At 44.6% G+C, this 15498-nt stretch overlaps 1 protein-coding gene across 3 annotated transcripts; it reads right to left on the bottom strand.

The window, feature by feature from the left end:
• Nucleotides 1-2246: 2246 nt before the first annotated feature.
• On the bottom strand, nt 2247-15024 carry SERPINB13 (serpin family B member 13). Of its 3 annotated transcripts, none has more exons than XM_043444082.1 (7): nt 14950-15017; nt 13455-13636; nt 9731-9859; nt 9187-9304; nt 7555-7697; nt 6957-7112; nt 2247-4344 (listed from the first exon to the last, which is right to left on the bottom strand). In XM_043444082.1, the coding sequence occupies exons 2-7, from the start codon at nt 13617-13619 to the stop codon at nt 3964-3966; spliced, it is 1092 nt and encodes a 363-aa protein (XP_043300017.1). In that variant the 5' UTR covers nt 13620-13636; nt 14950-15017; the 3' UTR covers nt 2247-3963. The 3 variants fall into 3 exon arrangements, with proteins under 3 accessions (XP_043300017.1, XP_043300018.1, XP_043300019.1); XM_043444083.1 differs by lacking the exon at nt 14950-15017 and adding an exon at nt 14688-14753; XM_043444084.1 differs by lacking the exon at nt 13455-13636 and having other exon boundaries at nt 14950-15024.
• Nucleotides 15025-15498: the final 474 nt, after the last annotated feature.

Genomic DNA, 15498 nt, shown 5'->3' with positions numbered 1-15498 from the left:
GTTTTACATAGATACAAGTTTATATCAAATCTTGGCCCTTTCTCTAGAACCGTCATGTCATAGAACATGTATAACTGCTATCCTCACTAGCGTAGCAGTAACTTTTGAATGCTCCATCACTGCCTTTGTAGGTATGTTTAGTATCTACAATACCCCCCAGGAGGGAACAGAGGGAACAAAATTTTACAAACGAAATTTTCTCAGAGCTGACTGCCAACAAACTAGTGTAATAAAACTTTGCTCTAATTGTGAAATAAATAAAAGCATTCAACAACAAAAAAAAAAAAAACAGAAAGCAGGACTTCCCTGGTGGACCAGTGGTTAAGAATCTGCCTGCCAGTGCAGAGGACATGGGTTCGATCCCTGGTCCAGGAAGACCCCGCATGCTGGGGAGCTGCAGCTGCTGAGCCCCTGCACCCGAGAGCCTGTGCTCCACAGCCAGAGAAGTCACCGCCTGAGAAGCCCGAAAACCCCAACTGGAGAAAGCCGCATGCAGCAACAAAGACCCGGAGCAGTCAAAACTAAATAAATAAATAAACAAATCTTTTTTAAAAACCTCACTTAAGAACACGTATAGGTTAACTGAAAAGATGGCAAAAGGCACAGCCTGCCACGCTGGCCATATGAAAGCCTAATTGGTTACATTATTATTAGGCAAATTAAACCGCAGGAGGGGGCTATTCTCAGGGATGCAGAGGTAGAGACATGTGATGGAAACAGATCAGGGGGCCAGAAGAGGGTCTAGAAGCAGACCGAGCGTGTGTACACGTCACAAAGATTCCAAGGCACTTAAATCACTGAGGGTGAATGCCGTCTTTTCAGAATACAAGTGACGCTGGAATGATTGAATGTCCACATTAAAATTAATGAGCCACTGAAGAGGAAAAGTTAAAATTTTACATAACCTCCTTCTCCTGCTGCCTCTGTAACTCAGCTTGCCCCTTGCAAAGTCTGGATCACGTAGGTCACATAGTCTCAGATAGGAACTGGAGTTTATCTCACTCACCCTTGTCCTGCTCTTTGCAATTGCCCAGCCCCTGCAAACCTGCTTAGTTGTGCCTGTCCATGTAAAGACCAGGCATCCCCCTCCCCATCTTGACCACTGTTCCTGCGCGTGAAACCCCTTGGTTTAAACCAGCCTGTTCACAGCTAGTGTTGCCACTACAGTCTGTCTATAAAAACTCTGTAATCCCTTTGTTCAGGGCTCAGAGCCTGGAGTGTTAACTCCTCTGGGCCTGCCGGACCTGAGTCCTCCAACTCTACAAGTGTGGTGCTTGGTTTCTCAAGTACTGGTTTCTGCAACACCACACGCATATTTCACAAAAATTAATTCAAACTAAATCATAGAACTGCCATATGACCCAGCAATCCCCCTGCTGGGCATACACACCGAGACAACCAGAATTGAAAGAGACACATATACCCCAATGTTCACCACAGCACTGTTTACAATAGCCAGGACATGGAAGCAACCTAGATGCCCATCAGCAGACGAATGGTTAAGAAAGCTGTGGTACATATACACAATGGAATATTACTCAACCATTAAAAAGAATACATTTGAATCAGTTCTAATGAGGTGGATGAAACTGGAGCCCATTATACAGAGTGAAGTAAGCCAGAAAGAAAAAAACCAATACAGTATACTAAGGCATATATATGGAATTTAGAAAGATGGTAACAATAACCCTATATGTGAGACAGCAAAAGAGACACAGATGTATAAAACAGTCTTTTGGACTCTGTGGGAGAAGGCGAGGGTGGGATGATTTGAGAGAATAGCGTTGAAACACGTATATTATCATATGTGAAGCGGATCGCCAGTCCAGGTTCGATGCATGAGACAGGGTGCTCAGGGCTGGTGCACTGGGATGACCCTGAGGGATGGGATGGGGAGGGAGGTGGGAGGGGGTCTCAGGATGGGGAACACATGTACACCCATGGCTGACTCATGTCAATGTATGGCAAAAACCACTACAATATTGTAAAGTAAGTAGCCTCCAATTAAAATAAATAAATAAATAAAAAAGACTATTGGGTATACAAAAAAATAAAAATTAAAAAAATCATAGATCTAAATGCAAAAGCTCAATACCATAAAACTTCTAGGAGAAAGTCTTAGCAGACTTGAGATAGACAAAGATTTCTCTAATAAGACAGAAAGACAGAAATCATAAAAGAAAAAATTAATGAATTGGATCCCATTAAAATTTAAAACTGCTTTTCAATGACACTATTAAGAAAAATACATCTAACAGAAAATTTTTATTTAGAATATATTAAAAGAAATTACACATCAATAATGAGAAAGTAAACAATCTAATAAAAATGGGCAAAAAATTTGAACAGACATTTCACATAAGAATATACACGCAGGGTCAATATGCACATGAAAAGATGCTCAACATTATTAGTCAAAAGGAAAATGCATAACCACAATGAGATGCCACCTCACATCCACGAGAATGGCTATAATGAAGCAGACTGGCCACACCACCCACCGGTGTGTCTTCAGGGCGACTGCGATGTTCACTCACTGCTTGTAGTAGAAAATGGTACAGCCATTTTGGAGAACATATTAGCTGTTTCTTATACAATTAAACATGTATTTATCATCTGACCCAGTAATTTCACCCCTGGCTATCTACTCAAAGAGAAGTGAAAACATACGTTCACACACTTATGGGCATAGTAACATTATTCATTGGCTTCCCTGGTGACTCAGAGGTAAAGAATCCACCTGCAATGCAGGAGACGCGAGTTCAACCCCCATGTTGGGGCGATCCCCTGGAAAAGGAAAGGGCTACTCACTCCAGTATTCTTGTCTGGAGAATCCCAGGGACAGAGCAGTCTGGCAGGCTACAGTCCATGGGGTCACAAAAGATTTGGACACGACTTAGCAACTAAACAACAAGCATCGTGTACAGCTGCCATACACTGGAAGCAACAAAAATGCCCGTCAGTGAGTAAATGGATAAACACAATGTGGTTTATCCAGATGTGGAACACTGCTTGTCAGTAGATAGTAATCAACTACTGATGTCCCAGCTAGTCTCATGAATCTCAAAACACAGTGCCGAGTGACAGAAGCTAAACATAAAAGAGGACATAGTCTGAATCCATTTGAATGAAACTAGAAATGACAGATCCACCCTGGAGTGATTGAAGGCAGATCAGCTGTTGGCTGATCAGGGTTTGTTCAAGGAATGCTGACTCAGAAGCAAAGCAAAGAACCTCGGAGGATGATGCAAGTGTTCTGTATTCTGGGTGTGATAGTGTTTTCATGTGCACATTTATCAAAATGTGTCAAGTTCTAGGCTTAAAATGGTGTATTTTATGATCACATTTATTTCACAATATCAAAATGCTCATGAAAATGACAATGGATAATCTACTATTTGAACAGAGGATGAAAATATGGGAATCCTCTCTGCCTGGTAGATTGCTTTATTTTGTTTCGGTTTTTGAGTTTTAATTTACGTTTTGCTAACGTGTTTCTCAATTCTCTTTCCTAGGTTCAGTTTGCCACACTATATGCTAAGAAAGAAAAAAGCAACACATGAACTGAATATAAATCTTTGTTTTCTTTTACTCCTGTGTTATAAGCTACCAAAATATTAAAACTGGTAGGAGTCTCAAAATCACTAGTCCACGGTCTTCACAAAAGAGACTGTTTCTCTCCATTAGTGCACAAAAGTACAAAGCATTGATTTCCTAGAGGAAATCAGTGGAAGACTATTAGGGAGCCTTGATTTGACTTGCTATCTGCACGTCACAAACAAAACATTTCAGTTTCAGAGAAAATTGTAAATATATACACTATTGCAGTCATTAATCATTGATTTTCATGGTAAGGCTGGAATCCAAGGAAAGCAATTTTTTAAAGAGCAGGCTATTTCCATAAGCCTATGAACACCCCAGCACCGGTGGTGGTGGTGGTTCTCCACCAAGGCAGGGACCGTACTAAGGAGAAGAAAATCGGCCAAAGAAAAGGACGCTGTCGGACTCGTTGTGCCTGATGAAGAACAGGAAAGGGTGATTGCAGTGAAAACGTTCCCAGTCCGGGGCCGCCGTGACGGCGAAGCCCACAGCGGTGGCGGCCGCAGCCTCGGTGCCCGCCTCGGTCACCTCCAGCACCGCTCTGTGCAGCAGCCTGTGGGCCCGCAGCCCGGCGCCCCCGGGGCTCCCCGCGAGGCCGGCGGCGCGCAGCCCCGCGGAGGCGGCCTCCAGGTCGTAACTGCCGGCCGCCCGGAACCGGGGCAAGTGCAAGTCCACGGCCCTCTCTTCCATACGCCCCGCGCTAGTCCACTCTATTAACTTCTCAGGAGTTATTTTATCTATAATCTGTTAAGGAAAAAAAGAGAAGAATGGCCTGATCATCAGTGCAAATTCAAAACAGTGCAATACTAGTGTATGTCAGTCAGAAATTATTAATATTAGTTTTAGTAACAAATGAAAGCAGAAATTTTATTTCACTCAACTGCTATATATATATATACACACACACACACACACACTAGGCTCTCCTCTTATATTTCTACATTTAAATTATCTGTATATGTTTGAAAATCTATTGCATGTACATTTTTAAGTCATTTCTTATTCTATCAACTTAATATATATTATTTCATTTTTTAACCATTCCCTTTTAATCTTTGTCTACATATGTATTATATAATTTCTATACTATCTTATATAATGAATATTATAAGTTATACATTACTATATTATAATGAACTTAATTTATAAAATTATAATGAATGCAATTTATATTATATTAATATACAATATATATTTATATAGTTGCAATTACATTGAATATCCACTTTCTTTTTTTTCTTCTTTTTTTTTTCCCATTTATTTTTATTAGTTGGAGGCTAATTACTTTACAATATTGTAGTGATTTTTGCCATACATTGACATGAATCAGCCATGGATTTACATGTATTCCCCATCCCGATCCCCCCTCCCACCTCCCTCTCCACCTGACCCCTCTGGGTCTTCCCAGTGCACCAGGCCCGAGCACTTGTCTCATGCATCCAACCTGGGCTGGTGATCTGTTTCACCCTTGATAATATACATGTTTCAATGCTGTTCTCTCTAAACATCCCACCCTCGCCTTCTCCCACAGAGCCCAAAAGTCTGCTCTGTACATCTGTGTCTCTTTTTCTGTTTTGCATATAAGGTTATCGTTAACATCTTTCTAAATTCCATATATATGCCTTAGTATACTGTATTGGTGTTTTTCTTTCTGGCTTACTTCACTACAGTATCTATTAATAATAAAATTATGATTATTATTATTATTATAAACTTCAAGTCCAGCATTCTAGTGTCTGACTCTTTGCAACCCCATAGACTCTAGCCTGCCAGGTTCTTCTGTCCATGGAGTTCTCCAGACAGCAATACTGGAGTGGCTTTCCATTTCCTTCTCCAGGGGATCTTTCCTACCCAGGGATCGAACCTATGTCTCCTGTATTGCAGGCAGATTCTTTACTATCTGAGTCACCAGGTATTTAATGAAGATGCTACTGATTTGGCTCAAAAAGTAAATTTTATTCTCTTGAATTATTTCCCTACAGCAATTCCCACGACTGCGGTTTTTGAGTCAGATTATGAATACTTTACAGCTTGCAGATAAATGCCTTGTTAGAACAGTAAGTAGTATGTCCATCTCATAAAGCTTGCATACATACTGTCATTTTGCTTTCCCAAAATATTTGCCAACATATAATGCTGCTAAACACGTTTCACAGAAGCAGCACAGCATCTAGTATCTTAATAATACAGCATCCATTGATTTATTGAGCACTTTCCAAGAACTGGACCCATTCTAGGCAAGTTTTTTTCATGTCCTAGATCCATTCTAGGAGATATCTTAGAGTTGGTCCAGGGTGTACATGTATATGTATGTGTGTGCATATATATATGTTATATATATATTCTAATCATTACAACGCACACATTAAGAACTATGGAACCCATTTTATAAATGAGAAAATATTGAGGTTCAAAGAAATTAAGAAACATCAAAGGGTAGAAAGCTACTAAATAGAAGAATAGGGATTTGAAACAACCTTCCTGTTCTCCAAAATACAGGCTACTCACCACATCAATATTTTAACTACAAAGTAGCTTTAGTTTAAGTATTAGTCACTCAGTTGTGTTTGACTTTTTTTGATCCCATGGACTATAGCTTGTCAGGCTCCTGTGACCATGGGATTTTCCAGGCAAGAATCCTGGAGCAGGTTGCCATTCCCTTTTCCAGGGGACCTTCCCACCCCAGGGATCAAACCCAGGTTTCCCCCATTACAGGCAGATTCTTTACTGTCTGAGCAACCAATGGACAGGCCTAAATCAAGGGATTTATGATTAAGGGTCCTATGGACTTTTATTATGAGTCAAGGTAGGTTTATTTGGGGTTAAAAAAACATACTGATAAGTGACGCTGATTATGGGGAGGCTGTGGCACGTGGGGGCACAAGGTGTATTGGAAATCTCTGTACCTTCCTCTAAGTTTTGCTGTAAACATAAAATTGCCCTTTAAAAGTCTTTTAAAAAATGAAATGTCTAAAAAAGGAATTCAGAAAGTCCAACAGCCTGTGAATAGAATTCAAAATTGCTGTCTACGTGCATAGGTGATTTTCTTCCCTGGGAAAGAGGGTCCACAGAGATCAACCACTTTGGAGAATGGTGGGAGATCTTTAGAACTCCTATGTGACCTCAAATGCTCATGTTATCTCATCCCCAAATATTTTAGTATTGGTTCTTCTCAATAAACCTGACACCATTTAATGCTCCTCTTTAGATACCCATCTTTACCTGCTGCAGACACAGAAATATTTTATATTTCACCAGCTCCAGATCAGAGCCCTAACTCTAGACACACCCAGCAACAAGCTCTGGGATAGAGCCTCAGGAGATGAAGGCAGAACGAGGAAGAGGCAAGGCTTTACCTTCTCCAGACCGTCGATGTCATTGGGCAGCAGCACGAACATGCTGAGGTCATGGTTTCGATACGGAAGGCCCAGAATTTTGGCTGGCACGTCCTCCAGGGTCTTGAAGCTAAAGGACTGGCGCTGTGTCATCATCAGCACAGACTTGCTTGTGCTCTGCAACGAGTCAGCAGAGCTCACGGTCAAGGGGCAGAAGGCCACCAAGGGGGCCCCAAAATAATTGCCGCAACCTAAGACCATGCTAGAGACCAGAGCCTAGGAGTCAGCATTTTATACACATATATATATATATATATCTCACACTGTTGTTGTCTAGTGGCTAAGTTGTGTCCGACTCTTTGTGACCCTTTGGACGTAGCCTGCCAGGCTCCTCAGTCCATCGGATTTTTCAGGCACGAATACTGGAATGGGTTGTCATTTCCTCCTCCAGGGGATCTTCCCGACCCAGGGACTGAACCTGCGTCTCCTACATTAGCAGGCAGATTCTTTAATCCTGAGCCACCTGGGAAGTCATACACCATGTACATTTGCTCAAATATGACTTCAGATTCTACATTTTATCTGTAAGCATATCACACAAATTAATTAAAGAGCATACCTTATTCAGCCAAAATTCCTCCTCCTTGGTATTTTCTTTCTTAAACTCCCTGTTCCATTGCCCTTTAAAATAAATTACGTTCACCACCACCAGCTTGATGGAGCTGCTTAAAGAGCCGTCTGGAAGCAGGTCCTTGATTTTTTCTGCAAATGAACAGCAACAAGAACAAAATGGGTCCATCTTCAAAATTACAAGTGCTACACATGGCAGATACAATGAACATGGACTTGACCGATCGTTTCAAACTCAGCCAGGTCAGCACCTGAAGGCTTTGACAACAAAGAGTTCGCTGGCAGAAATCATAGGAGGTTCTCACTTTGCCCATCGCCAGTTTATCCCACGGGATAAACTGAGGTGTGAGGGCCAAGAACTCAGGCTCTGGAGTCAGATTGCCTCTGCTGGCATCCAGCTTTGCCTCTCATTGGCTGAGGGATCTCGGGTAAGTTATTTAAGCCCTCTGGGCCTCAGTTTCCACACCTGTAAAACAGGAATAAAACCTGCCTCACAGAGCTGCTGAAAGGAGTCAATGATTTCCTGTGTAGAAAAGCACTTAGAATATTATCCAGCTCATAATAAGTACTAGGAGTTAGCTACTATTATTTTTATTTAACCCATTCAATATAGCTGCCACCTGAGGTTTAGATATCTCTTATTTCATTGCAAAGGAGCTGATGTTTTATCTCTGGGTTCAGCCCATTCCACTGAAATTCTGAAGAAGACTGCCTTCAACCAACCCTTTGATAGATCCTCTTTTATCCCCCTTTTAAAATTTTTCATTTCCTTTGGACTGAGTATGAAGAAGAGCTACAATCTAAAATAACAGATGTCTCCCTGATTACTGGAATTTTTTTTTTTTTTAATGTATTCTTCCTGGTCAGAGAGCTTGATCCCAGAGATTGCAGCTAAGAGTTTGCATGCTGCAGTTAAAGACCTCGCGTGCCACCACTGAAGATTCCACAAGCCAAAACTAAGACGTGGTACAGCCAAATCCATAAATAAATCTTTTTTAAATGTATTCTGAAATGCTAACACTAAAGCATTTAGTGCACCGCTCTGCAAACCTTAACGTTCTCTCTGGTATTTCCTGCGAGTTTGGTTCCTATCAGGGCGTGAGGGCTGGGCAGAGGATGCGGGGCTTCGTCGAGTCCCTGCCTGGACCAGGCTCAAGGCTGCTGCCATCCCTGCAGGAGGCCCAGGCGCGGCTTTAGTGAGAGCTGATGCTTCTCACTGACGGAAAGAAAGGAGCCCTCTGACATTTTTACTTATGGTGCTCACATAAAAGTCAAATGTGACCTCACGACAGACGTGAGCCAGGTATCAGGAGCCCCAGAGTCACTGTGATCCCCAGCTATGCGCAAATAATTCTCCACTCCGTGTTTCCACGACGTTGGCTTCCTGTGGTCCCCTGCCCAATTCCCTTGGCTCTCTCCACACCTGCTGAGCCCATTTCACTGTGCGGTGGATGCTCCCACTCCTCGGCTCCAATCCTGCCCCTCCAACCTAAAATACCCCTCTCAGGCCCCCTCCCAAAGCTCGTGCACCCTTATACCCTCTGCAGCGTCCAGCACAGGGCTTCACTCACAGCAGGTACTCAGAAGTGTTTTTATGATGAACCATTCATCCATACACTACCATTTGTTTGGCTTTCAACCCAGGAATTAATCTTCTTTCGACTTTCATCTGCTGCATTTACAAAATCAACAGGTTCCAGAGAAGCATGGTAATGTTTTTCAACATAATCTAAGTATTTCTTTAGGAGAAACAGAGAAGGAATAGAAATAGCTTTAAAATTCAATTTATCCATTGCCATCATTTCTAAATAAATTTATCTGTATATGAAGATGATTAACATTATAAGAAGAGATCTTTTTAGGGACTGGGTGAATTACTTTGAGTACTTCCATGCATATTTTTGTGCAGGTTCAATAGGGTTAAGGCAAAAATGAGATTGTCAAGATGAAAAAGAAGCTCCCAAAAGGTCTGGATATCTGGAGGACAGGTCGGGAGGGGGGTGTGGTGGAGGGTGAGAGGAAGGGGTGGGAGGGACACCCCCAGTGATGTGGGGTGAGTCAGGCACTCAAATTAGGCAGCTTGCCTCCAGGATCCCAGTCTTAACAGAGTCATTTGGCCATTCCTGAGTACCAGTCACAGATGTTGTGAACTCAGCAAAACTCACTTGAAGGAAGAGGTATGTCTTTTCTCCAAACAGCCGGTTGGCTATTTTCAGTTCATAGTCATCATTGGGTTTGCTTATCTCACTCAAAACCCTTTGGAACTGGTGATGTACCTCTTCTGTCTTCTCTAACTTCAAAATCAAAACAAAAACTCAGTGAGTTATCTTGGCACGAGTGAACCTAGATTCACCACCCTCCCCCACCAAGAAGACACCAAGAAGACACGGCAGCCTTGGGGGTTGTCCATGAGCTCGGTGTAGGTTCTGGATGCCATTCTTCCCCCACTGGGAACACTGACTTAACAAGAATCCAGAGACCAGATGCCTTTGGAAGAAACCCCGAAGCCAGCTCAGAGCTTCCTGTCGCCCAGAGAAGCATGAAGCCCAGGAGGAGACCGCACCAAAGCCCAGCCGGACAACTCATGACGTGCACCTCATGGTGTGATTGGGAGAAAACTCTCAACCCCAACTCCCTGAGAAACAAGAGTGGAATGTGTGTCCAACACTCTGGCTTTTCAGAAGCTGCCTGAGGGACTGCTTTCTGTCTTGCCTGAATCTAAGTGTCAAGAGGAACAGGCACCAGGCTGGTCACTGAGCACAAAGGCCATCAGCACACACCCTAGTCTGCAGCACTACAAACAGACACCAGGGGGAGCGCCTGAGTAGAAGCTAGCAAAGCAGTGAGGTCATCACTGCACTTCTGTGCTGGCTCAGCAGTAAAGCGCATGCCTGCCAATGCAAGAGACAAAAGAGACTCGGGTTCAGTCCCTGGGGCAGGAAGATTCACTGGAGGAGGGCATGGCAACCTACTCCAATATTCTTGCCTGGAGAACCCCATGGGCAGAATCCCATGTGTGAAAAGCCCACAGATAACATCACACTCAATGCTGAAATGTTAAAAGCTTTTCACCTATGAGTGGGCATCTGTCACCCAAGGTGTATCTTTTTCTAGTTTGCACCGAGACTCTGCATGGGGCCATGCTTGGGAGAAAAAGTGCCTGAAAACAGCTGTGAGCACCGGTGGACTGACTGGACCACGGAGCAGCTGTCGGACCCAACTGCGCCGTACATGCTCCAGAAGGAAGCCTGACCCCTCATGCATGCATCTGAGCGGTGCAGACAGCCTGGCCCTGTGGGATCGTGAAATGAATGACTCAACTGTTGGGGGGGCTTGAGCCACGATTTTATGAGGGCCTGGGAAAAGGGCTGTGACGTCGGTCATGGCAGATGTGACCTCCCGGGCAGCTCTATTCATCTCTGAATGCCAGCCCTGACCTACGGACTCTTTGCCATGTTTGTACAGACTGTCCTGTGAGTGAGGTATACTATAACCCTAGAGCTGGACGAGATCTCAAGAAGTCGTTGGTCCTGGGCTAATATTTTTTTAAATAAAACATCAACAGAGTAAGAAAAGGTCCTTAAAATAAAAATGGAATGTGGTAAAAGTGTTAGTCACTCTGTCGTGTCTAACTCTGCAATCCCATGGACTGTAGCCCACCAGGCTCCTCTGTCCATGGAATTCTCCAGGCAGGAATACTGGAGTGGGTTGCCATTCCCTTCTCCAGGGGATCTTCCTGATCCAGAGATCAAACCTGGGTCTCCTGCATTGTAGGCGGATTCTTTACCATCTGAGCCACCAGGGAAGCCGGTAGTAATAATATCGCCCACTACTACCACAGCGCCCATGTGGGTAAGTCACCAGTGTGTTCCAATTGCTCTACTAGGCACGTTACAGGGGCTTAAAGAAGATGGACAACTTGCCCCAACTGGCACAGCTATTAAGTGGTGAAGCCAGGATTTGAACTCTTAACTCCAAAATGGGCTCCCCAGGTGGTGCTAATGGTAAAGAACTTGCCTGCCAATGCAGGAGACATAGGAAACACGGGTTAGATCCCCGGGTCGGGAAGATCCTCTGGAGAAGGAACTGGCATCCCACTCCAGCATTCTTGCCTGGAGAATTCCATGGACAGAGGAGGCTGGGGTGCTACAGTCCATGGGGTCACAAAGAGCTGGACACAACTGAAGTGACTTAGCACACACGTGTGCTAACTCCAAAACACATTCCCTCTGCTACAGGGACTCTGCAGTCTATTAGCCTTTATGGATATATATCCTAGTGGTTAGTGAGCATTAAAGCTGAGGTCTCCTCTCAACACTAGGGTTTATTACTGTATGGTACTCTATAAGCCACATTATTTGGCTGCTATTGTTACTATTGCATCTTCTACATGTTTCCCCAGGGAACCCACATCTACAAAGTCACCACTGGACGCTATGAGACACGTCCTGTTGTTTGTTGTTTAGCTGCTAAGTCGCTCTTCTGCGACCCCATGAACTGTAGCTCGCCAGGCTTTTCTGTCCACGGGATTCTCCAAGCAAGAACACTGGAGTGGGTTGCCATGTCCTTCTCCAGGGGATCTTCCCGACCCAGGGATGAACCCGCGCCTCCTGCTCTGGCCGGTGGGTTCTTTACCGGTGAGCCACCAGGGAAGCCCTTGTCTCCCCGCCTCTTTTTCTTCTTTGATTCTTGAGCTTTCTGTGTCTTTTTCAGAGAAAGGCACCTGGGGAAAAAAAGTACTATGGCAGTGGTGAGAGCAGAGAAAAGCTCACAGGGATCCAGTCAGGGTAAAACGGATGTCTGTTAAACAGACCTCTGTGGTACACAGGAAACCGTCCTGTCCCTGCAAATCATGAAAAGGTCTGGGCTGCGCACTGATCTCACCTCTGCTGGTTAGTCCCTTCATTCATCCGTCCTTGATGTGTCATTTACACCACAGTGGGAATCATGTCATTTCCCCCAGGAGACTCTGTCCTTCTTGCTCTACCTTTAATTATGAGCTTAATGGCTTTGCCACTTCATGGCAAATAGATGGGGAAACAATGGAAACAGTGACAGACTTTATTTTGGGGGGGCTCCAAAATCACTGCAGATGGTGACTGAAGCCAAGGAATTAAAAGACGCTTGATCCTTGGAAGAAAAGGAGCAAGCTATGACAAACCTTTAAAAAGCAGAGACATTACTTTGCCAACAAAGATCTGTCTAGTTAATGCTATGGTTTTTCCAGTAGCCCTGTATGGTTGTGAGAGTTGGATTATAAAGAAAGCTGAGCGCCAAAGAATTAATGCTTTTGAACTGTGGTGTTGGAGAAGACCCTTGAGAGTCCCTTGGACTGCAAGAAGAGCCAACCAGTCCATCCTAAAAGAAATCAGTCCTGAATATTCATTGGAAGAACTGATGCTAAAGCTGAAACACCAATATTTTGGCCACCTGATGCGAAGAGCTGACTGACTCATTTGAAAAGACCCTGATGCTGGGAAAGATTGAGGGCAGGAGGAGAAGGGGATGACAGTGGGTGGGATGGTTGGATGGCATCATCAACTCAAAGGACGTGAGTTTGAGCAAACTCCAGGAGTTGGTGATGGACAGGGAGGCCTGGCGTACTGCAGTCCATGGGGTCACAAAGAGTTGGACACGAGTGAGTGACTGAACTGAAAAGAATTGCTCTGGACAAAGACACTCTCCCAAAGGAATCTCAAGCATTTGGGAGCAGAGGACATGATGGTATTGGAAGCGGGGAAAGGACTTCGCTGATAGACCTGAAATCGCTCCATTCAGATGCTTCCTGTTTCCTGGCCCCAGATCAAGAGAGGCAGGTTTTCGAGGTAATGGCAGAGCACTGCCCCAGAGACAAGCCTGTGGCTGGAAAGCAAGGAAAGCCCACACTACCTCCTGCACCTGGGTGGCAGTGGCCCCCGGGGCCACCGGGGGCAGCATTCCGATGGTGGTTGAGATGCCCGCAGGGGAAAACAAGACGTTGCCTTCATCCGTTTTACTCAGGTCTTTGAAAAGATCCAACCCAAACCAAGCGCTTGCTGGGGCCAGCGAGTCCATGATGATTCCAGCAGGATCTGCAACAATAGCAATCAGATCCCGGCGGGCATGGTCCACTCGGCCACAGGCTCCATGTCAGGGCACCCTCTCCCGCTCCTCTTCGGGCACCGAGCCAGGACGCAGGGAGTTTCACCCTTGCAGCAAAAGGTCACTTCCCAGCCCTGCTCTTGACCGGACATGAATCGAGGGGAGTCACCGCGCCATCTGGGTTCCCGTGTCCCAGGGAGCAGGGTGAATCCCCGAGAGGCTCTGCTCTCTCTCCTTCTGTCGGAACCGCCCACACCCAGCACCCGCCTGCCTGCCGCCTCTCCCGGGCTGGCGCAGCCTGGCCCTCCGATGTCGGGCGTGTCCCGCCGCCGAGAACAAGGCCAGGGGCTGTAGGAAGGGTTGGCCTCAGGTCCAAGCAGAGTTCTCGGATCCAGCCTCGACAAGAGCGCAGTGGCCTTCTCTGACACTCTGTTTTCTCAGTTGCTTCAAATCCAGCACAAAATGGCCAGATACACGAGCGCTCTTAAACCCCAGCCCCTAGCTGCATTGCAAGCCTGACCCTGGGCTAAATGTTCCTTAAAGGGCAGTGACGTATCTCTGGTCATGGATTATTAACTGGGGGCAAAAGAGCTTCCTTTTTTATAGCTTTCTATATTATTTCAAGCTTATGCAGTGAGTTCACATTTTGTTTATCTCACAAAAATTAAATTTAAAGAGCAATTAACATTTACCAAAAATAACTAGAACATGTTTTGTATATTTTTCATCGCCAGCTAAATCTGCCTGCAGTACAAAAGACCCGGGTTCAATCACTGAATTGGGAAGATCCCCTGGTGAAGGGAATGGCTACCCACTCCAGTATTCTTGTCTGGAGAATCCCATGGGCAGAGGAGCCTGGCGGCTACAGTCCATAGGGTCAAAAAGAGTCAGACACGACTGAGCGACTAACACTTTCACTTTCACCAGCCAAATTACAACTAGTTAATAAAGGAAAATCTTAAAACAAAAATGAAGTTAAAGCCAATCAAAAGCCTACTCTGAGGGATTTTTGCTCTCAAGGGCCCATCCCTGCAAACGCACCTTACATCTGCTGTTTAAACTTCCATCTCAATCCCACGTTTCCTTGCAAGGATTTCTTGCAGGTTCACTCAAAAATAAAATGAATTAACTTACTGTCAGACAAGATAACATTGTCACAGCTGTGTAAACACTGAATTAAACAAAACCACCCCAAGGCAAATTAGGTACTTGGGATTAGTACAAAAAAAGTACTTCTTTCAAACTAACAAACATGGGGGCTCTCATAACACAGAAATCTTAAGTTGGTGCAGAAGGAACTTACCTGGTTTCTGGAAAGACAGAGGCGACAGGGCAAGGAACCAGGAAGCATGTGCTAAATGAGTAGTTGAAGTCTTTAATTTATAGCTCTCTCTGCCTCTCCCTAGTCATCATGGCTTGCATTTCCCGTGAAACAAGCTTTGGTTTCTCAATGGCTATTTCCCTAATAAAATTAGCATGCAAGGGTTACAACAAAACTGAGGATTGAATTTTCTGTTTCTTTCCTTCATGATCTCGAAGTTCTGCACTTGAAGTTGTCAGCAACTGTGTTGTGAATAGTATACACCTTGACATAGAGGAACAGAGTTTCAATTCTCACTCCTCCAAAGGCTCTCAGACATTCTTCAGGGGCCCAAGCATAAAGAGATCTAAATTAACCAGATGACAAAATAAGACAAAAGTAGGAATGCAACCCAGGATGAAAGGGACTGGAATGACCAAGAGAAATGAATTACGTCCCATGCTGGGGGTGGGGGCAGATGGTGATAAGAGGGTCTTCCTCCCTAATGATATAGGGGACCCTCTGAAAAGAACCATTCAGACCACTGGTTTT

The sequence above is a fragment of the Cervus canadensis genome, chromosome 23, assembly GCF_019320065.1.
Source record: "Cervus canadensis isolate Bull #8, Minnesota chromosome 23, ASM1932006v1, whole genome shotgun sequence".
NCBI lineage: Eukaryota > Metazoa > Chordata > Mammalia > Artiodactyla > Cervidae > Cervus > Cervus canadensis.
The sequence above is the reverse complement of the archived record's forward strand: the minus strand, read 5'-3'. Positions and strand labels throughout refer to the sequence as shown.